This window comes from Talpa europaea, assembly GCF_964194135.1.
Source record: "Talpa europaea genome assembly, chromosome: 13".
NCBI lineage: Eukaryota > Metazoa > Chordata > Mammalia > Eulipotyphla > Talpidae > Talpa > Talpa europaea.
Window position 1 is genome coordinate 98,280,756 of NC_140080.1, and position 21,648 is coordinate 98,302,403.

Below are 21,648 nucleotides of genomic sequence, written 5' to 3' on the forward strand. Positions count from 1 at the left end.
TGCCTTTGGCCTCAGGCACTGGAAGCTTTAGGGGACAGGACAGCCAAGTCGGGCCTGGTGGGCAGAGCCTCGAGGTGCAGGCACAGGGCAGACCTTGGAGTGACCCAGACCTGCACGTCCTTGCAAGTAATTAGAGCAAACGGAGCGAAGGACGGCAGCCCTGGCCGTGAACTGACCGAGGGTGTCAGCTGACACGCGGGCGGGGGTCCTGGGGGTGTGGAGAAGGCCAAGGGCTGCGCTGGCCCACGGTGGAGGTGCCCGAGGCCAGGGCCCCTGAGGGGCTGCGGAGGCGAGAGCAGGAGGTGTGCTGAGGGGGACACGCTCCCGCCCCCACAAACCCCTTAGACTGAAAGCTACCACCCTGCCCTCGTCGCACTCACCCCTTTACTTTGTAACCTTCCAAAAATAAAACTAATCGTTTCCAAAACTTTTCGCGTGCCCTGGCTGTCCCCTCCTGCCCCAGGCCCAGGCCCTGCTGGCCAGACTTCGCGTCTGTTCCAGAAACGGTGCGGGCTCCTCCACGCTTGTGGAGCTGAAAACCCTGGAGAATTGAAAGTGCCGTGTTTGTCAAGAGCCACTCCCCGCTGGCAGCCCCGGTGCCCTCCAGAAGCAGCGCCGCCTCGGGCTCAGGGCCTGGAGAGGGGCCGTGACTTTCTCCCCTTGTCACTCCCAGGGCCTTGGGCTCTCTCCCATGTTGGGGGGACAGTGCGTGGGGGAGCTGCCCGCCGTACCCGCTGTCTGGATTTACACCCCGCAGAGTTCATGGAGGGCCCAGGGAAGGGTCTTCCTGGGGTGGCCTGTCTGGGCCCGTCCTGACTTCAGAGTGAAGCCGGGGTGCGGCAGCATCTCCTCGTCCCGCTGTTTTCGTGGAGACACTCCCCTTGGCGCCAGGGCGCAGGCCGCACGCTCCGTCGGCCCTCCTGCCCTGATCTTCCAGCAGCCCTTGGGGGGAGCGGGGCCCGGCCCAGGGCCGAACAGGCCAGCCCGGGGTGCGCCCAGGGTGGGTCCACGGGGCGTTCTGTGTGGCCGGGCCGCGCTTCCGCACTCGCGTCTCATCGCGGCGATGGTGCTGCCTGGAGGGTGTGCGGGCCCGGAGGGTGTGCGGGCCCGGAGGTCGTGGGTGAAAGTGCCCGGCCAGGGGCCCGGGTGCTGGGGTGGAAGGAATGGATGCTCCAGTGTGACCGAGAAGACAGACAGGTAAACATGGCAATTCTGCGGGGAGCGCGACTCCTGTGAGGGATTAGGAAGGCATCCTGGCGAAGATGACACCTGAGCCACCCCGGGGACAGGCAGCTCCTGAGAGTGGGGGCGTCGCGGTGGGCGGGGCCCACAGCCGGGGCGCAGGGCGTGGTCGGGCCCGGAGCCACTGCACTGCAAGTGGACTTTCCAGAGTCAGGACCTGGGGGCTGCTCTGGGCAGAGCCTGGGGGGCTGGGAGTGCCCGCAGGACTGGGGGGCCGTGCAGTAGTGAGGGGTGCAAAGAGCGCGGGGTGCGAGGGCTGCAGGACCTGGAACCGCTACTGTGGCCTGGACGGCCCCGCTTGGGGACGCGCAGTAGGTCTGGGTGTGGAGCTGCCTGACCCGCTTGGGCGTGTCCAGGCCGCGCCCACGCCAGGACACCCACTCCGCGAGGCAGGGCCTCGGGTCCACACCAGGGCCCAGAACAGCAGCAGGCCCAGGGCGGTGGGGCTGCGGCTCCGAAGTGGGCCAGCTGAGGACCCTGGCCTGGAGCCCCGGAGCCCTGGCCGCCCCCAGCCTGTTGTCATCGTGGGTGAAGTGAGACTGACCCACCGGCCACTCCCCGTTGTCCGGGAGCCGGAGGGTTACCGGGAGCACCAGGCCTGCGGCTGAGCCCGTGGGCTGCACCACGGCCAGGTGTGGACGGCGCTGCCTCCCAGTGCCCTGGTGGCCACGGCCCCGCCTCTGCGGTGAGCTGAGCGGCATGTGCTGAGGTCGTGGGTGCCGTGCCCGGGCAGGGGGTCCGACTGTTGACTGTGCGCGGGCCCCAGGCCGCTGGAGAGGCTCCACCTGCAGCCTGTGCACAGGGCACTGGCGTCTGCCGCCTCTGCCCAGCCTCCTCGCCCGCCCTGTGCGCCCTCTGGGCGGCCGGGACGCTTTCTCTCCTGTCACGTCCCGGAAAACGCCTGCGCTCTGCCACGTTCCCCCAGGATCTGGCTCTGATAATGTGATAATGAGTGATTATATTTAATGAGACACCCCTCGCAGGTCATAGCAGTGCATTTTAATAGGGACTTTCTGGAAGTGTCTTAACCCCCAAATCCCCAAGTTGGTGATGGAACACGGGTTCACCTAGCTGTGCTCTCAAAACGAGGAAAAGAAATAAAAGTATGTTGGTCACATAAGTGGAGAGGTGGCGCGTGTAATTATCGCCTGAGGACTAACAGGCTTGGTCACCCCCCAAAGGGCCTGAAATGTCGGCGGTAAAACATGCGGTGCGTGATGGCCCCGTCCTCACTCCTGGCTGTTGAGGCGGCTGCGCTGCTCCCTCGGGCAGCTCCTAACGCAGACTGTTGACGGATGTGGTTAAAATGGAAAAATAAGTATTTTTGTTTTGGTCAAAGATTCCAAACATGGAAGTTAAGGGGCTACCAAGTCCAGGAGGCGCTGAGCACACCCCTCCAGGGGCGGCCGCCTTCCTAGGCTGGGACTCCGCCCACCAAGAGCACCCCGCTTGGAACCCTCCCCCATTTTCTGTGAATTTGATGCGCTCCTGGTGGATCGGGCCACCTGCGTCGTCTGCGTCTGCCTGGCTCCTCCCTGCGCAGTGCCCTCGAGGGCCATCCTGGCTGCCTGGGTGGGCACATCCTCCTCCTCAGGGCTGAGTGATTCTCCCTTGTACGCTTAGGCCACGCGGGCCCATGGACGCTGGTCACCTGCTGCTGTGTACAGCCCGGCTTCACACCCTCCCGGGCCCACATAGGGGGCTTCTCCTGGGGGCAGGGGCTGAGCTTCCCCCTTCATCTAGTGGAGCTGGAAGTATTTTTATCGCTGGCCACTGAGGGGTGATTTCACCAGGGAAATACCGTCTATTTATGGATCTCTGGCCTGACAGTGGACTCCAGGACCCGCCTGATTGGATGATGCCAGGGACTTGTGTGTCGCTGTGGAGGGGAGAAGGCGGGAGGGCCCTGGGGCAGTGACCGGGCTGTCTGCTCCTGGGCTGGATGGCCCCGGGGGCATCTCTGGGAAGGGACGGTGGTGGCCCCCATTTAGGACTCTCCGCTGATGCGGGTGTGTCCTCGTGGGCGGGTGACCTTGTCTGGGCGAGGCCTGATTTCTGCCCTGGGGTGCCAGGTCCCTGGAGGTGCTGCATGGGGTGGCCGCGTGGCCAGGAGCCGGGCGAAGAGCGTCTTTCTAAAGATCCTCTCTCTGCTAGGGAGACGGCGTCCTTGGAGATGATTTACGTCTCACCCTGTTTCATTTTTCTCTTCCAGCTTACGTTCCTGAGGAGGAGCTGAAGGCAGCAGAGATAGATGCAGAGGCCACAGAGGAGGATGGGCTGTCTCTGGACATCCAGGAAGGCGGCGACTACGTGTGCAATGAGGAAACGGACATCAAGGAGGCCCAGAGCTACCAGAACTCCCCGGTCAGCACCGCCACCAACCAGGACGCCGGGTACGGCTCACCCTTCAGTGAGAGCAGTGACCAGCTGGCTCATTTCAAAGGCTCTTCCTCCCGAGAGGAGAAGGAGGACCCGCCGGGCCCTGACAGCGCTTCCTACCCCCAGGACAGCTTGGCGCAGATCAAGGCCGTGTACGCCAACCTCTTCTCCGAGTCTTGCTGGTCCAGCCTGGCGTTGGACTTGAAGAAGTCCGGTTCGACCACCAGCAGCGCCGATGCGGGCCAGAAGGAGGGTGCCACGCCGGCGCCCACACCCCCCACCAGCGCCGCCGGCCCGGCCGGCCCCGCTGCTGCCCCCGCCAGCGCGCCCAGCTCCAGCACCAGCTCCAGCTCCAGCACCAGCACCAGCACCGGCGGCGGCAGCAGCTCGGGGTACGACTGGCACCAGGCCGCCCTGGCCAAGACGCTGCAGCAGACCACCTCCTATGGGCTGCTGCCCGAGCCCAGCCTCTTCAGCACCGTGCAGCTGTACCGGCAGAACAACAAGCTCTACGGCTCCGTGTTCACCGGCGCTAGCAAGTTCCGGTGCAAGGACTGCAGCGCGGCCTACGACACGCTGGTGGAGCTGACGGTGCACATGAACGAGACGGGCCACTACCGCGATGACAACAGGGACAAGGACTCCGAGAAGACCAAGCGCTGGTCCAAGCCCCGGAAGCGCTCCCTGATGGAGATGGAGGGCAAGGAGGACGCACAGAAGGTGCTCAAGTGCATGTACTGCGGCCACTCGTTCGAGTCCTTGCAGGACCTGAGTGTCCACATGATCAAGACAAAGCATTACCAGAAAGTGCCTCTGAAGGAGCCAGTACCAGCCATCACCAAACTGGTCCCTTCCACCAAAAAGCGAGCCCTGCAGGACCTGGCGTCCCCCGGCTCCCCTGAGCCTGCAGGCCTCGCCGCCGAGGCGGCACTGAGCGAGGCGGCCAAGGACCAGAAGTCTGCGAACCCCTACGTGACGCCCAACAACCGCTACGGGTACCAGAACGGCGCCAGCTACACCTGGCAGTTCGAGGCCCGCAAAGCGCAGATCCTCAAGTGCATGGAGTGCGGCAGCTCCCACGACACGCTGCAGCAGCTCACCGCCCACATGATGGTCACCGGCCATTTCCTCAAGGTGACCACCTCCGCCTCCAAGAAGGGGAAGCAGCTGGTGCTGGACCCCGTGGTGGAGGAGAAGATCCAGTCCATACCGCTGCCCCCCACCACACACACCCGCCTCCCCGCCGCCCATGTCAAAAAGCAGCCCGAGTCGCCTGCGGGGCCCGCAGCTGCCACCGAGGACAGGAAGGACCCCGAGAAGGAGAAGGCGCCGGTGGCGGCCAGCGAGCCCGACAGGAAGATCAAGGAGGAGAGTGAGGACGCGGCCGACCGGGGCGAGCCCACCGCGCTCTACCAGTACCTGCGGGAGGAGGACCTGGACGACAGCCCCAAGGGCGGGGTGGACATCCTCAAGTCCCTGGAGAACACCGTGTCCACTGCCATCAGCAAGGCCCAGAACGGCGCGCCCTCGTGGGGCGGCTACCCCAGCATCCACGCCGCCTACCAGCTGCCCGGCGCCGTGAAGCCTCTGCCCGCCGTGCAGACCGTGCCGGTGCAGCCGTCCTACGCTGGCGGCGTGAAGCCCCTGTCCTCCGAGCACGGCGCGCTCCTGCACTCCCCCGGCAGCCTCACGCCCCCGCCGCACAAGAGCAACGTGTCGGCCATGGAGGAGCTGGTGGAGAAGGTCACCGGCAAGGTCAGCGTCAAGAAGGAGGAGAGGCCGGCGGACAAGGAGAAGGGCCCCCCGGCCAAGGCCGTGTCCCCCGGGGCCAAGGAGAACAAGGACTTTCCCAGGACGGAGGACGTCGGCGGCAAACCTCAGCCCAAGAAGGGCCCCGAAGCAGAGGCCGCGAAGGCCAGGAAGGAGGCCGCGGCGGATGCCCACACCCCCAATGGCACCGAGCACCTGAAAGCCAAAGTGACCAACGGCTGCGGCAACCTGGGCATCATCACGGACCACTCGCCCGAGCCCTCCCTCATCAACCCGCTGAGCGCCCTGCAGTCCATCATGAACACCCACCTGGGCAAAGTGTCCAAGCCTGTCAGCCCCTCGCTGGACCCGCTGGCCATGCTGTACAAGATCAGCAACAGCATGCTGGACAAGCCGGTGTACCCCGCCGCCCCCGCCAAGCAGGCCGACGCCATCGACCGCTACTACTACGACAGCAGCGACCAACCCATCGACCTGACCAAGTCCAAGAGCAAGCCTCTGGTGTCCAGCGCGCCCGACGCCGTGGCCTCGCCGCTGCGGGAGAGCGCGCTCATGGACATCTCGGACATGGTGAAGAACCTGACGGGCCGGCTGACCCCCAAGTCCTCCACGCCCTCCACGGTGTCGGAGAAGTCGGACGCCGACGGCAGCAGCTTCGAGGAGGCGCTGGACGAGCTGTCACCCGTGCACAAGCGGAAGGGCCGCCAGTCCAACTGGAACCCCCAGCACCTGCTCATCCTGCAGGCCCAGTTCGCCTCGAGCCTGCGGGAGACCCCGGAAGGTAAGTACATCATGTCGGACCTGGGCCCGCAGGAGCGGGTGCACATCTCCAAGTTCACGGGGCTGTCCATGACCACCATCAGCCACTGGCTGGCCAACGTCAAGTACCAGCTGCGGAGGACCGGGGGGACCAAGTTCCTGAAGAACCTCGACACAGGGCACCCCGTTTTCTTTTGCAACGATTGTGCCTCTCAGTTCAGAACTGCTTCCACGTACATCAATCACCTAGAGACACACTTGGGCTTCAGCTTGAAGGACCTCTCCAAGCTGCCGCTCAGTCAACTTCAGGAACAGCAGAACGTTTCCAAAGCCCTGGCCGGCAAGGCCCTGGGCCCGCTGGGGGCCGCCGAAGACGACCTGGGCTCCACATTCCAGTGTAAACTCTGCAACCGGACCTTTGCGAGCAAGCACGCCGTCAAGCTGCACCTTAGCAAGACCCACGGCAAGTCCCCGGAGGACCACCTGATCTACGTGACCGAGCTGGAGAAACAGTAGCGGCCGGGCCGCGGGGCCGCCGGCGCACCCTGGGCCCCCCCTCCCGGCCTGGCCTCGCGGTCAGCCTCCCTCCTTGCCGAACTGCCTCTCTGGACCTTGGTTTTTCTTACACATATTTTGTAGTTATATTTATATGCTCTTTGTCTGATCTGTGCATGTTATTTTTCTTTTTCCGTGAGTCAAAGTCTGACCTTTATTTTCAACATCTGTTCTTGATGTTAAGCTATCTTTTGTAGGAAATGGTGGGGCACAGTGCTCAGAGACATTTATTTAGCAGGAAAGAAAGACACAAATAACCATGATAAAAAGACATCCTAAAATTACAAAGTTGCCATGACAATAAAGGTCATAGAACATGGTAGTGTCAAATTTAACCCTTTGAGGACTGCAATCGCATTTCTGTGCCTTTCACTCAAAAAGAAAAAAAAGAAAAAGGAAAAAAAAAAGGCTTAAAGGCATTTCATTCAGATCAAAAGCTGTGTCAGACACAAAACTTATTTAATAATTAAAAAGCGAGCTTCGCTATGCAGAGCTGAGAGTGAAGGAAGCGTGCATGCGGCTGGGGAGGTGGGACGGGTCTAGACTCGGGTCAGGAAGCCAGGACTCTGCACATTTACAACAAAACAAGACAAAAAACAAAACAAACAAACAAAAAAAACCAACCTACCATCAAACACCCCAGTTGCCACTATGCCCAAACCCTCTGGATGCTGAAAAATGCCATTTTTGGCAAAAAAAAAAAAAAAAAAGTATGCAAGCTATTATTTAAAAATGTATAAAAATGCTATTTCTCTTTTCCTGTAAAATACTGCGGTTTATAGTCATTTACAAATGTAAGCTTTGGTACAAGCTGACCTTTCTATAACGTGCTGCATTGGTAAATGAAAAAAAAAAATGGGGCAAATGTTGGAGTCCTTTCCTTGTAAATTGCCAGCATCAGCTTAAAACTCCTCCGTGTTACACATCGTACCATTTTAATCTATTCAACTTTCTTTGTACCTTCTGGCTGTGTGCTCTCTCTTTTAACTTTTTATATTGTCATTTTATATTAAATTTCTGTGTATATAATGTAAAACCACAATTTTTGAATAAAATTTAGTTCCTGCAGCTTGATTTAAATAGAGAAATTTCACTGGCACCTGCATCTTTCCAGATGCATGTTATCAGACAAAAATAAATAAATGAAAACAGGCGAGCAATGCACTATTAATTATACATTTTGATGTTCTATCATTAATATTGTACAGTACCTTTTGGTTCACACAATTAAATCCACTGTTTTCTCAAATGTAAAATAAACCCACATGCAGTTCTTGATTTACATACATTGTCTGTCGTCATTATTTTGCCTTTGAGATGCTATTTCAGCAACAAGAGGTATTGCCTATGCAATCAGCCAACAAAGATCCTATTCAGAATCATCCTTTCATGATTTGTGTGCTGACATGCTTCATTCGGATGATGAGCATGGCATTTTTTTTAAGTGATAATTACAATTTTTAGCCCCACTGGTGCTGGCCTCTCCGAGTGTAGCCTGGAGCGACCGACGCCTGTGCAGGCGAGGCCTGGCCGGGAGTGTCCTCCTGCACTACTGCAAATGCCTGTGTTGGCCTGTGTGTGCGCGGGGACTTAATAATGGGGGGGAGGGGTCCTGCCCTAGCAGCCCGGGGGCCTTGGGGCTGCTGCCCGTTGCTCCAAAGACAGAGGCCTGATTTCTGAGCTTTTATATATGGACAATTTTTTGAAAACAAGTTGCTCACTCAGTGTTTGGGCCCAGCCTTATTCTTCAGCTTGCACAGAGCCCAGGGCTCCATGGAGGAGACCACCCAGACGACATGTAAGTGCGAGGAGCCCGGGGCTGGGGCACTGCCAGGTCTGCCCCGGGGAGACCTTGGCCTCGCCCTCGGCTCTCGCCCTGCAGTTCTTGCTGACGTGTGTGGGAGACGTGCTTCCTTTGCTTACAGGCTCATGAAGGCCCGTCCTGAGAAAGGCTTGGGCTCACGGGTGGGCGCAGCAGCCCTCAGCTGGCGCGTGGCCGCCCCGGCTGCCCACGGAGGCTGTGGCCCTGCTGCCAGGGTGGTGGTGGTGGCGGGGGTGCGTCCTGCAGTCTTGGCCCTGCCGCTGCTGCTGATTTTTCTGGCTCTTTCCCCTGGTAAATCCCCAGTCCTTCAGGAACTTAAGCCTTTGAGACTTGACTCACTAATGGGTGATTAGGTAGCATCGCTGGAGGCTGTTATTAAGGGTGCTGGTGAAGAAAATGGTGAGGCCTGGGGCAAAGTGTGGGTCCTCGAATGGCAGCCCCCAGGGAGTGACCTGGCCTCTGCCCCATAGCAGGAGGTGGCCTGCAGGAGGCCACGCGTCCTCACAGAGATGTGGAGGCAATGGAGACACGGTCTGACACTGGGCGCGGCACAGAACTCAGGTTTTCTGTCTTAATCTTTCCTTCCTTTGATTCCTCGGCATGTTTGTCTCATCACGTCCCTGGTCCCCAGCACAGGCTGGAGACTGTGTCCAGGGTCCACTGTGTTGCTGGTAAAGATGGCACCCGCTGGTTCACAGGGCACTGACCAGCACCAGGACTGTCGGGCTCCTTCGGGGCAGTGCCCAGGCCCCACGGCTGGATTTGGAGGGCCCGGACACTGTTTACAGGTGAGGAGCTGAGGCTGCCTGGCTGGTGGTCAGGCAGGACCTGGGCCTAAGTGCAGGCAGCCCCAGCCAGTCTGCTCTCACTGCTCCACAGGCCTGGGGTCCTGGCATGCTCTGTCCCAGGGCATCGGCTGCACCCTTGTGGGCCAGGGTCTCTCCCGTAGGGTGGGCACTAGGGCTGAGTGGTCCGTTGAGGGCATGACGCCAACCCTGGTTCACAGTCTCCTCCAGACTCACCAGCCCTGTCTTCTGTTGGCTTTGAAAAATAAGTTGGAGTGATGTCTGTGGTAGTTCAAGGCATCCTCGCCGGAACACAGGGCCACCTGCTGTGACAGAACCTGGACTTGAAGGGCGACAGGCAGAGGAGCCTGGTGCCAGGAGGGGCTGGTCACCCCTCAGTGGGGATTTGCTTTACAAACTTCTGCCCACCTGCCTTTGCATGGCCTTGAATTTTCGGAAAACTGCTCTTACAAAAAAGTTTCTGCTTTTTTCCCATTATAAAATTTCTTGTTACTTTATTATTATTATTTCTGTGACTATAGTAGAAATCACTGAAAGCCAATTATTGAAAGGTAAACTTAAAAGATACCAAAGCATAAAATTTGGAGGTGATTTTTAGTTTTTGCATGTATCTTATTCTTAGAATAAAGTTAATGTGTAATCACCGCAGAAAATCTGGAACACAAAAAGTAAAGAAAGAAGTAAAGTTTAACTTATTGTCATCTAGACAAAAAAAATCACTGTTTTAGTGCTAGCATCTTTCCCCTCATGTCTCTGCAAAATAGAGATCCTGATCAACAAACTCCTGTAGTTTGCTTTTATTTGCTGGTAGATAACGTCAAGACTTTCTCCTTGAGATCACAATGAGCTTCTCTATTAGTTAGAATTTTAAGAAACAATGCTTAGATTCTTTTGACGTTTTCACCATTACAAATGAGATCACAGAACATTCCACTCACCATCTTCATCTGCATTTCTGATTATTTCCTTACAACAAGGACCTAGAAGTGAACCTTCTGTATCGTGTAGGATTTTGGTGCCCGCGGCCCAGCTGCTGGCAGGAGCCTCATTCCCGCCTACACAGCCGGCGGCGGGCGACTTGTGCTGCGCACCTTTTCCTTGTCAACTCGAGGATTGTTTTTTAAAATGCTGGTCGTCGTCATTGATTGTCCAACGTCATCTTTGTGGTGTGATCTATCATACTTGTGATGTTTATTGCCTGTCGGTATTACTCAGAGAGAAGTTGGATTAAGAGCAGAGATGAAAGATCAACATTGGGTCAACATTGGGGAGGCCTTTCACGTGATTTATGGTCTTTTCAACTCAGATGACCAGTGCGGATAAGATGCACACACACCCACAAAAAGGAGAGGGGGTGCTTAGCTGAAGTCTGCAGCTCCCTGGGGACTCGGGGCCAGGAACCTGACCGCTGCCCACCCCGTTTAGCCCTCAGACGACATCTCGTTCACGCGGCCACAGGACTTCAGGCAGGTAAGGCCCTTAGCGCTGTCTTTAAATTACCCGCCTGTAGGAGGGGAAGTTCTGTGGTTTTTGTTAATGATTCCTGATTGGTATTGACCAGGGAAATGAAGATCTCAAAGTAAACTGGACGGCCCAGTGAGGTGTGACCTCGTCCCTGGTGCTGACCCACTGGGAGGGGCAGAAGCAAAGAAAGTGCTGCGGTCTCAACACTCCTCTGACCGCCTCTCCCAGGTTAGCTTGGCCAGAGTTAAAGCTCAAGGGCTTTCAGACCGTGGTGGCCTTGCTGTAGCGGCCTCCACGGATTCCTGCCAGGAGCAGGTCACCGACCGTAGGGCCTTGGTTCCCCAACGGCCGCCTTGAGCCCAAGCCGCTCTCGGGGGTTGGGGGGCTGGAGGGCAGTCTGGGGCCTCAGTGACGTGATGTGGACGTTGGCCCCAGCTCCCTGGTCTGTGCTCCTGTACGTCACACAAGATCACACTTGGATCTACCCGGCGTGGAGGGGTGTTGGTCACAGAAAATTGACCCAGGGGTTGAGCAGGTTGGAGGGATAGCGGGCTCACAGCTGTGGCCATGTTTTGCTAAAATATTCGAGAAGTGCACGTGTCATGCTTTTCACTGCCATGTTGTGGCCACTTAGCTCCCTCCCCAGTTCCGGGCGTGCAGCGTGACTGCGCAAGGCGCACACGCGTGCACAAGCACACATGGCGGAGGTGGCCCTGGAAGAGCCAGGTCTTTTCCTGCCACAAGGGTGCTTCAGCGTTGCTCTCTTAGCGAGTCTACCTGCGAGCTTGGCTTTTCTAAAACACTCCACCTGTAGTGAGATCCTAGGGCATTTGTCTTTTCTCTGCTCATTTCACATCAACATATTTAAACATAAATTTAAAAAAACGTTTTCTAGTTGGAGATGAATTAAAAGGAGATTTTAAGACCTAGAGAATGACACTAACCTGAAATGTCAGGGGTGTTTTTCTCTGAAAACTTGTCTGACCACAGCGTACGACAGTGAAAGGGGCCGAGGAGCCTTACACTGGGGTGGACGGTGTCTGAACTAGCGCGTGACTCGGGAGAATCCCGCGCTGCCGGCCGGTTCCCCAGCCAAGTTCTCCCAGCGAGGCTGTACCCAGCTGGACTTTCCAGGACTTGTTACAGTCCTTTCCAGGACTGTCCAGGACTTGTTAATCCCCATCCCCCGATGAAAACACTTTTTTCCTTTCGGTAATTTTTTATGCATTTATGTATGCTTTCAGGGTAACCATTCCAATTTTATCCAAATGACTGAAACCAAGAATTTCCTTTTCTCTGTGCAGGATAACAAAATATGGGGGTGTATAATAAGTGCTATGTAACAATAACACTAAGAAAAGTGGGAGTTTTTGAATCTTTTATGTTCTGAATAGTTTTACAGTAGCTATTGAGTCATATTTCCAAGTGGTAGATTTTGGATAAATAGTTTGTATTATTATGTCCAATTTATATTGATTAATGATTAGCCAGTTAATTATTGAAATTCCCAATTTCAACCGTAGAATCTTTAATAATACACTTATTTATAAATTAGTAAAACCAAATGCCACATTCCAAATCTCTCTGCCGACGTGTTGGCAACCCCTGCCCTCATGCGGACACGCGGGGTGCCAGGACGGGCCGGCCAGGACAGGTGCTCCACGTCGGTCTGGGCTCGAGGGGCCACGGGATTTCACGGGACTGAATGACGTCATGCACGGCCTCACCCACGCCGGACTCTAAAAGTTGTGACTGGGGTCTTTACATCTTCATCAGCTGGTGGAAATCAAAGGCATGAAAATCTGAAATAATCTGCAAGGAGAAACGTGATGGAAAGGGCCTTGCTCAAACTTCAGATTTCTGTGAAAAATGTTTTTTACACAGGAGGGCATTTAAAGCATGCATCCTTCCCCTGGTGATTATTTCTTAAATTTAACGTGACTACTCCCTCCTACATTACAGTGACGATACTGGATTCGTTGTCATGGAAGCGTCGTGATGTCACAGACTCTAAAACCCACCGAGGGCAGCAGCGTCGAGTCCCTGTCACGCCCCGGTCTCAGGAGAAAGCAGCAGGCTCTGAGGCTCTGAAAAGGGGCCTCGAAGGTCCTCTTCCTGATGGCCTCTTCTTTTTCTTACATTTTCTGTGTTAAATAAGCAACCCTCCCTTTATAAATGAGATGCTTCCATATTTAAATCTGTTACCTCTTCCCGTTGAAGAACGCACCCCCAGCGCAGGCACAGACAGTCCGGTATTTCGGGTCCAGCTTCGAAGCCCTTCCGCCTTGTGGTGGTTTCCAGGCCAGGAGACCAGTCACCTGCCATCTGCGTGACCTGGACATGAACAGATGTGGCCAACTGTTTTCTTTTCTAACGTGAACTTGACGATGCAGGGGTGCAGAGCTTCTCCCCGGTTGCCCACCAACTGGATTCCCCCCCCCCAACGCCCACGACGGTGTCTCACATCTCTCTTAAGGTCAAATTGGGACTTTCTTAAGACCCCATGTCCCGTAGACAAACATTTCTCCTGTAGTGGTAACGTGAGGTCTTCCTCACTTTCCAAGTGTCTCCCTCGTCCTGCAGCCCCACGGGCCAGCTGAGCGCCTCCGCTTGTGAGAACCCCGGGCGGAGGGAGGCGGGGAGCAGGTGCGCCTGGAGGTGCAGGGGTCGGCCGCTGGGCACGGGTGCAGGGGTCGGCCGCTGGGCCAGCTGGCCCTGCTCTCCGGAAGGAGCCGTGGGAGGGGCCTCGTCCCTGGCCCCACAGTGGTTTCCATTGTGTTCTTCAAGGCTGCGTTCATGCCGCCCCGTGTGAGGAGGGCTGGCGAGCCGGGAGAGCACCTGAGAGGCTCTGAGGACAGAACGAGGCCCCAGGCCCCAGGCCAGCGGAGTGGCTGGCGCAGCGCGGAGCACCGGCGTCTGCGGGGTGGACACGGCTGAGGCCGGCGCTGGCGGCGGGAGCCACAGAGGTGTGCCACGGTGGGGGCAACTACTGCTAAGTAGTTAGATGCCAGAAGGGGGGCGGGTGGTAGCCGCCGAGAGGGTGTGTGCAGTGTGCCCAGAGCCGCCCGACCCACGGTGGCTGGTGCTGAGATGTCGCTCGGTGAGAAAGGAACCGCCCGGAGGGGAATCAGAGCGTGGCCTTGCTAGGGTTAAAGATCCTTAAGCTTTAGAGAGAATGTATAAAAGAAAATTTCTTTCTGAAATAATTTATGGAAATGCCGTACTCCCTTTGAAGGTTCCATGTCACCGCGTGGCACTACGCAATGTTCTCTTTCTTCACCTGTCAGGCAAAGACCACCTCGAAGAGTCTCACTGCTGATTACTAGTTAATTGTCATTAATAAGTGACAACTGACATTATGGGGGCTTAATGCGGAGAGAACAGAAAGGAGCCACAGATATTCTAATGAGCTGACTCCTACGTGCCCTCTATTGTTGTCGAGAATGAGGAGCTGTCGTCATTGTTCAGGAGATGGGCTTCAATTGCTCTGGAAAATATTCTCTTTTAATTTCTTTATGCATAGATAATTCCGGGTACTCTGTATTTCTCTCCCACTCCCCTCTCTCTGAACGCGCACGCGCACACGCACACACACGCACACGCTCTCCCGCCTCTGAGCCCGAGGCCCCGCTTCAGAAGGGTCCTCCCGATTCCTGCACCCTGAGGCGGCGCAGGCAGAGACCGGCGCCCCCCGCAGGCCATGGTGGGCTCCCGGGAGGAGGTGGGCCTTCAGGCTGAGGCGGGAGGCAGCAGGGCGGGACTGACCTGCAGGAAAGAGGGGACAACCACACCAGGGGGCTCAGGGGCCCACACCCCTGGCCATCCCCCAGCGACGGCCCCTCCGGTGACCGCCGCCCTCCAGGACACAGCTGTGAGCGCCTCCCGGCAGGGAAGCCAGAGCCGAGACAGGACCTGTGAGTCCTGAGCTTCGAGGGGCTTCGGAGGTCCCTCGATGTTGGTCAGCTTTCCCCCAACGGCACGGCTGGCGCAAGACCCTGTGGTCAGGGCGCCAGAGGCACGGACGCCGAGCAACTCCTGCACCTGCAAACAGCTGTGCCTCGTGTTGCCAGTGGGGCGGGGGACAGATACGGTCCCCAGCGCACGAGTGTCTGCAGACCCCACTTGCCGCCGGCTGCGGGGAGGGCCCCGGGGCGGCGGGGTCAGCTCTCACGCTGATGGTCTCTCAACAGGACCAAGGCAGAAAGTGCTTGGCGGAAGCTCCGCGGAGCCAACGGGAACAAGATGCAGTGCTTTTTTTCAAGTGCCAACACCTGACAACAATTTTCCGTGCTCTCGGATCATTTCACACCGCGGTCCCGCCTCTCGAGCCCCATCACACGCGAGCAGTTTCCAGCCTGAGCCCCGTGGGCCGGGCAGCCAGGGCGCCGCAGCCGAGAGGCTTCCACCCCGAGGGCCTTGGGAGAGGAGATGGCGGGAGTGACCGGCCTGGGTTTGAAGGAGCTGGCCGCGTGGCCTGGCGCGGGCCACCTCTGAGGGGACACCGGCCTGCGTGGGCCTGGCGGGGTTCAGCCGCTGCACTCACCCGAGCCTCTGTGCTCCAGGTCCATGCTCTGAGCCCTGTGCCCCGGCCCCTGCACCCCGGCCTCACCCTGGGGTGTGGACTGTGGCTTCATGCGCAGGTGCTGGAGACTGGCCTTGGCTTGGCAGCTCCTGCGGCTGCCGTCGGCCGGACATCAGTAGCCTCGCCTCCGTTTTGCACGGAAACGTGGGGAAGGACACAAGGAGCCTTCAGCAGGCACTGGCCAGCCCAGGGTCCCAGGTCCGCCTAGGCCAGGACTTTTTGGCATCATCGTGGCTGTTGTAGAGAGAAGGTGGGTTCAGAGACTGACGACCAGACTCTCATGAACTTAGCTTCTTTTCCACAAAGGGCCCAACCCCAGCCTGCATATCCCTGGCCTGCTCAGGGCAGGGAGGGGCCTCTGCTCCTGCGGGGCGCTCGGCCTTACAGATGTGCCTCCTTGGATCCCAGGCCCTCTCGTTCCCGTCGCATCAGGAAGGCTTTTCCCAAGCGCCGCCTCTGGGGTGGTGACAGGCGGCTGGCCTAGGCCTGGAGCCAGAGGAGCTGGGCGCTCGCGGCCTGTGGGGTTTTATGACGTCGTCGGGGCAGCACAGCTTCGAGGGTACCCGCTCTGATTGCCGCCAAATTCCAGTCATTTCCAATCTGGCTGGCGTCTGCATGTGGTAGAACCTGAGCTGGAGGGAGCAGGGCCCGGACAGCGGTCAGGTGTGGGCCGCTGGGGCCAGAGGTTCCGAGAGAGGATGGGGACTGGGCCTCCTGGGGCCACCACGGTTCAGACCCCCAGGGCCGGGAGGGTGCAGGCCTGGGGCGGGGGAGGGGAGCGTGGCCAGTCACAGGCCAGGGCTCCAGGTTCTGACCCTGAGCTTGGCAGGCGCTTCCCCCCGAGCTCGGGGGTGTCAGTGGAGGACGCCTTGGGTCTAGATGGGAGCACGGAGCCCTCTGCCCTTATCGGGGAGCCCGGCTTCCTGCTTGGGGTGGACCCCTGCCCAGGGCAGAGGCAGCCGGGCCCGGGGACCGGGCGCTGGGCCTCTGTCTCCTCCGGTCTTCAGCAGCCCCCCTGAAGCCCAGCCCCTCCCCGTGGCGCCCGAATCCCACTTCTCTCCTGGGGGGGGTTAGGTGGGCAGGGAGGACCCGCGCCCGTGGGTGGGGCGGCGGGGAGCTCGCGGGGCGGCAGCGTCCCGGGGCAGAGGGGCTTCCAGGCCCGGATCGGGACCATCGTGGGGAGTCTGGACCCTTTGGGGCGCTTGGGTGGTTTTGCTGTCGGTGCTCTGGCGGCTCGGTTCCGCCCCACACGGCTCCCTCGGCCCTGGGTGCTGGCGGGGACCCGGCCCCCAGCGCCCTCTCGCCCGGGCCGGGCCGCTGCTGCCGGGCTCACCCGCCAAGGCTGCCCAGCGCCCCGAGGCAGGCGGCCCCGAGGGCGCGGGCGCCGGGCCGGCCCGCAGCTGTGGGGCCGGGATGCGGGGCCGACGGGAACGCAGAGGCCGGCGCGGCGGGCGGGGAGGGCCGAGGCCGCGTGGGGACGGGCTGGGCGGGGGCGTCCTCCTCCCCCGCGAGTGTCCGCCTCGGGCGCGCCCGGGCCGGGAGGGCCGGGCCTGGGTCTCCACGGGCCGCTCGCGCCCTTGGCGGGACGGGCTGCCCGGGGGCGCCGCAGTCGGCGCGCGGCTTGGCGGCCGGACTCCCGGGAACGGGCCCGCGGCCTCCGGATGCCGCCGGGCCGTCGTGGCGCGGGGGCTGGGCCGGCAGGTGTGAGCGCCGACGGGGCGCCCCTGGGACACGCCGCGGCCCGGGGTGTGTGTGAGGGGGAGGGGAGGGGAGGGGGGAGGGGAGGGGAGGGGGGAGGGGAGGGGAGGGGGGAGGGGAGGGGGGAGGGGGGAGGGGGGAGGGGAGGGGGGAGGGGAGGGGGAGGGGGAGGGGAGGGGGGAGGGGAGGGGAGGGGGAGGGGAGGGGGGAGGGGAGGGGGGAGGGGAGGGGAGGGGGGAGGGGAGGGGCGGCGGCGTCTCACACGGAGGGCGCTGGTTTTCCTCAAAATGGACCCCCCCACCCCCGTGAGATGAATCAGGACCAGCCTCAGTTCCCCTGGCAGACGGCCGGGGGCTCTGCTCGAGGGCGCTGCCGCGGCCTGCGGGGACCGCGAGCCTGTCCTCCCGGCCCTCGGCCCGTCGGCGGGCGTCCACGCGGGCGCCGGGGAACGGAGGAAACGGGCGTCTGCACGCGGGCGGCGCCGGCCCCGGAGCGGCGGATGTTCGCGTGTGGGCGGGCGACGGCCTTTCGCGGCGCTGTTTCCAAAACGCTCCCCCCGGTGGGCGTCGCGGGCGGTGTCCCCGCGCCCGCCCCGTCTGCGCCGCTTTCTCCTCAGCGCGGGCTGAGACCGCGGCCCTCTGCGGGGTCGGGAGCACCCGGCCTCCAAGTCGGCTCGTTCCGCGCCCGCCCGCCGCAGGCCGCGCGCTCGGCCTGTCCAGGGCCCGCCTCGGCCGTCCGGGCGGCCCTGAAAATCTCTTCTCCCACTCCGTGGGTCGGCCTTCTGCTGTCGCCACAGTGCTCCTTCATGTACGGCAGCTGGAAATCTCAGTGAAGCGTCATTTATCTCGTTTTTCTTTTGTTACCTGTGCTTCTGGTGCCAGATGCAAGAATCATTGCCAAATCCAATGTCATGGCGTTTCCCCTTCTGTCTCCTTCTAGACTTGTGTACTTTTAACTCCTTTGCTTAGGTCATGGGTACCTTTTGAGTTAATTTTTGTATATAGCACACGGTAAGCTTCCAATTTCATCTTGCAGGTAGATTTACAGTTGTCCCAGCACCATTTTTTTTTGTTTTTTATTAAAGATTTATTTACTCATGCATACAAGACCTGGGGTACAGGCCAGAGATGGGGGGGGTGAGAGGATTCACCAGAGACAGAGCAGGGAGCAGAACAGGCCGATCCCCTGAAATCCACTGCTGAGGGGAGCAGCAGGCCAGGCAGGAGAGGTCTGCTGCGCCATGTCGGTTGCCCCCTGGCCAGCCAGGGATGGAACTCGTGCTGCGAGGCTGCAGATCGCTTCACAGGGCAGTGCTCAACCCCTTGCACCACCATGGAGGCCCAAACCAACACCATTTGTTGAAGAGACTTTCCTTCCCCCATTGAATGGGCTTGGCACTTTTGTCAGAATTTGGGCGGTACATGTGAGGGATCATTTCTAGGCTTTCTCATCTATTTGCAGACAGGCCACAGTCTGTTCTTATGCCAGCACCACACTGTTTTGGTTACTGTAGCTCAGCAATATGTTTTGAAATTAAGACGTGTGAGTACTTCATCTCTGTTCTTTCCCAAGATCATTTTGCTATCCCCTCGTTTTTTATTTATCAAGCACTTCTTTTTTTCCCCTGAGACTCTAACAACTCTCAGATAAGTAATATATACAACCAGTTTGGACAACTTTACTTCAAAAATTATTTTCTGAGCTTAACTAGTCTCTCTGAGTCCTTTCAAATAGCTATTCACCAATTTTTGTTCACATTGAAAAAAAAACAAACAGTGGTCCAGATTCTTAAAAAAACAGAGGTGAATTAATTTGATTCTTGTACTTGCAAACCAATCACTGTGTAAAAAGTCGAGTCTCCTTGTCACAGACTTGGGTGCAGCAACTGAACTTCTTCGTGCCTCACCTTCTCCTTTCCCGCTCACGAGACTGGATGGCAGGCTTTTCGAGATGTTGTGACAATTCATGAAACGGAATTTGTAAAATGCTTTGAGTACTTTGAAAGAAAAGTGTCATGTAAATTCCAGGAAAAGCACTAGTATAACTCTGGAATCGGTGCAAACATAAATTCCCCCGATCATTGTATGGAATGCGGCAGCAATCCCGAGGTTCATCACCTGAAATCGAGGACAGTACTCTTCTCCCGACTTGCGTGATGAAGTGTTGTTCTGAAGAGTGTATTGAAAGCAAGTCGGACAGGAATGACTTGGGCTGCAGTCTGGACACGGAGCATGTCTGGTGTGGTGCCCAGGTGCAGAGGCGCTCCCATCATTTTTCAAGCCCACTCGGACACGTCCTACCCTACTTCTGTTTTAATTCTTATGAATGCTATGTGTTTCATGAAGAAAATAATTCCATAAAGCTCATTATTGAGAAAACAGTTTCTGCTATCTCACTCCCAGCCTCCGCATCCTGATGACAAAGACTTTAGGAAGCGCTAGACCCTCTATGATGACTTTCTTGTGTGGATAACAACATCTCAGTGCTCACGTCTCCCCCTGGCCCGTCCAGGTAGCGCTGGCTTCCATTCTGGTAAGACACTAGCCCGCGCAGGCGGCTGTGACTCAGCATGTTAATCAGGGCGAAACCACACAGCACCCTGGAGCTAGTTTCTTTTTCTGTGCGTTGTAAATTTCCCGTTATTGCTGTTGTTAGTTTCCTGGGGGCAGAAGGGGCTTACATTTCTGTGTTCTCTTTCCTGATTCATCTCCAAAGCATTGGGTACTGTGGATTCCACTCCGAGGAGGCGCATCCGGGGCTTCCTGGCTCACCCAGCACATGCTGCTCCCCCCTGGCCTGGAGGCCGTCTGCATGGAGGAGTCAGGGGGGCGCCCTCTTGAGCCTCTGGGTGGGCTCCTTCCGCAGTTCTTCCTGCCCTCAGGTGCTTTATACTCACAATGGAAAACTCCTGAGCTATGAAAGCAGATGAACTCTTGCCATGGCGTCGGCGTGGATGAAGCGGAGGGATGATGCTTAGTGGAGTAAATCAGGAAAAAGACAAACTGGCTGGTAACACTTCCAGGGGGACTCAGACAAGCAAAGCAACAGTAGATGACTGAGAGCTGACCACAGCGCTGGGCCCAGGGAGGGGGGTGCTGGGGAGGCAGCGGGGGAGGGGCCAGGGGAGCATGGGGGAGGATGATTGGGCCTGGTGTGAAACTACACATTTGTAGACGATTAAACCTCTGGCCCCCCAAACAGATGCAGTGCTGCAATACCCACTACCTCAGCAAACATGCTTTCTGGAACAAAGGACAGAAAGAGAACGTTGGAAAAGACTAGAAATGAAGGCCAGCCCGTCGCAGCTGTGGTGTGTAAGAGGACACGTCCAGCGAGAGCCAGAAGCTTCCCGATACCAGAGGGTACTGTGCTGTGTTCTAAATCTTGGAAGAAGCCACAGCAGAACTTTGTAGAAATTTTATGACAGATGCCTGAGCGGGGCTACTAAGACTGCGCAGTTAGGAAAGAGGAAAATTCAAATTACCACCAGGAGGTTTCCCCGATGCTCCGAGTGTATTAACTCTCGTGGAAATGAGCATTGTGTGAGGCAGGAGGACGCGGCCATCCTTCCCGTGGAGGCGCTCTGGACGCGACTCCGAGCTCCACACCAGCGAGGCATGGGCCGAGCTTTGCTGATGTGCCTGAAGAGAGACGCTATTTCACCATCGCCACAATTAACATCACCGAGCATAGAGGCTTCTGGAATGGAGTGGCAAGGAAGCGAACTCCGTGCTGGAGCAGACTGTCAACAGGAAACCACCGCGTGGCCGGGCCAGGGCCAGGTCGGGCTAGGAGCGCGACCACATGCAGGGGAGATGGGCTGAGGCCTCCGGGAAAGATCCGTGCACCTTGAATGACTGGGCCGACAGGAAGAAAATCAAAGTTGTCAGCAACGAGGGCAAGGAGCTGGAGCAGGTGCAGGGGCGGGGGGCGGGGTTGGTGGTGGTGCTGGTGGCTTCCGGGTTGAGTGGCGCCGGCTCAGTCAGCGCCGGCGGAGAGGAGGGAGCCGCTCCTGTGAAGACGGCGGGCGGGCACAGCTGCTCGCCTCTGGACCCGTCCAGGACAACAGGGGAGCAGCGAGAATAAGCGGGGCCGCAAACTCACCGGGACAGGGCGTGGGGCAGCAGCGGGCATCGATGCAGCCTGCATGCCGGGAGCGGCGACGAGCCAGTGTGGGGAGACCCCCGAGCCAGAGGGTGCCGGCCCGGGGCCCTGGGCGCAGGTGCTCCCGGAGCAGCGACTCCCAGAGAGAAGACGAGGGCGAGGGTGGGTTGAGACTAAGGTAATTATCTGGAAATCTGTTGAAGAAGGGTCCTGTGTTTTTTGCAAGAAAGGACGAGAGAGACTATATTCAGGTTTGCTTTTATAGGCATAAAACAACCTCTAGAAGATTTCGGGCTGACGCAGACCCAGGTACAGGACCTGCGGGGCATGAAGGCCGTGGCCGCGGTCGGCAGGGGCGTGCGGCCAGCGAGCCAGACTTCGGGAGACCAAGGAAACCACCCAGTTTCCTCACTGAACCCTTTGCAAAGAAATCAAAAAGGTGCAAGAGAAGGCAGCCTGCACACTAA

The 21,648-nt window shown here is 58.3% G+C and overlaps 1 protein-coding gene across 1 annotated transcript in view; it reads left to right on the forward strand.

Annotated features, from left to right (window-relative positions):
• Window positions 1-6,666, forward strand: part of TSHZ1 (teashirt zinc finger homeobox 1) — a gene marked incomplete at both ends in the record, with an annotated part of 60,876 nt that extends 54,210 nt beyond the window's left edge. The window contains one exon of the mRNA XM_084251866.1: window positions 3,455-6,666. Within this exon, the coding sequence (XP_084107992.1) occupies window positions 3,455-6,666 (3,212 nt within the window). The remainder of the gene's footprint in view (window positions 1-3,454) is intronic.
• Between the last annotated feature and the right edge of the window lie 14,982 nt (window positions 6,667-21,648).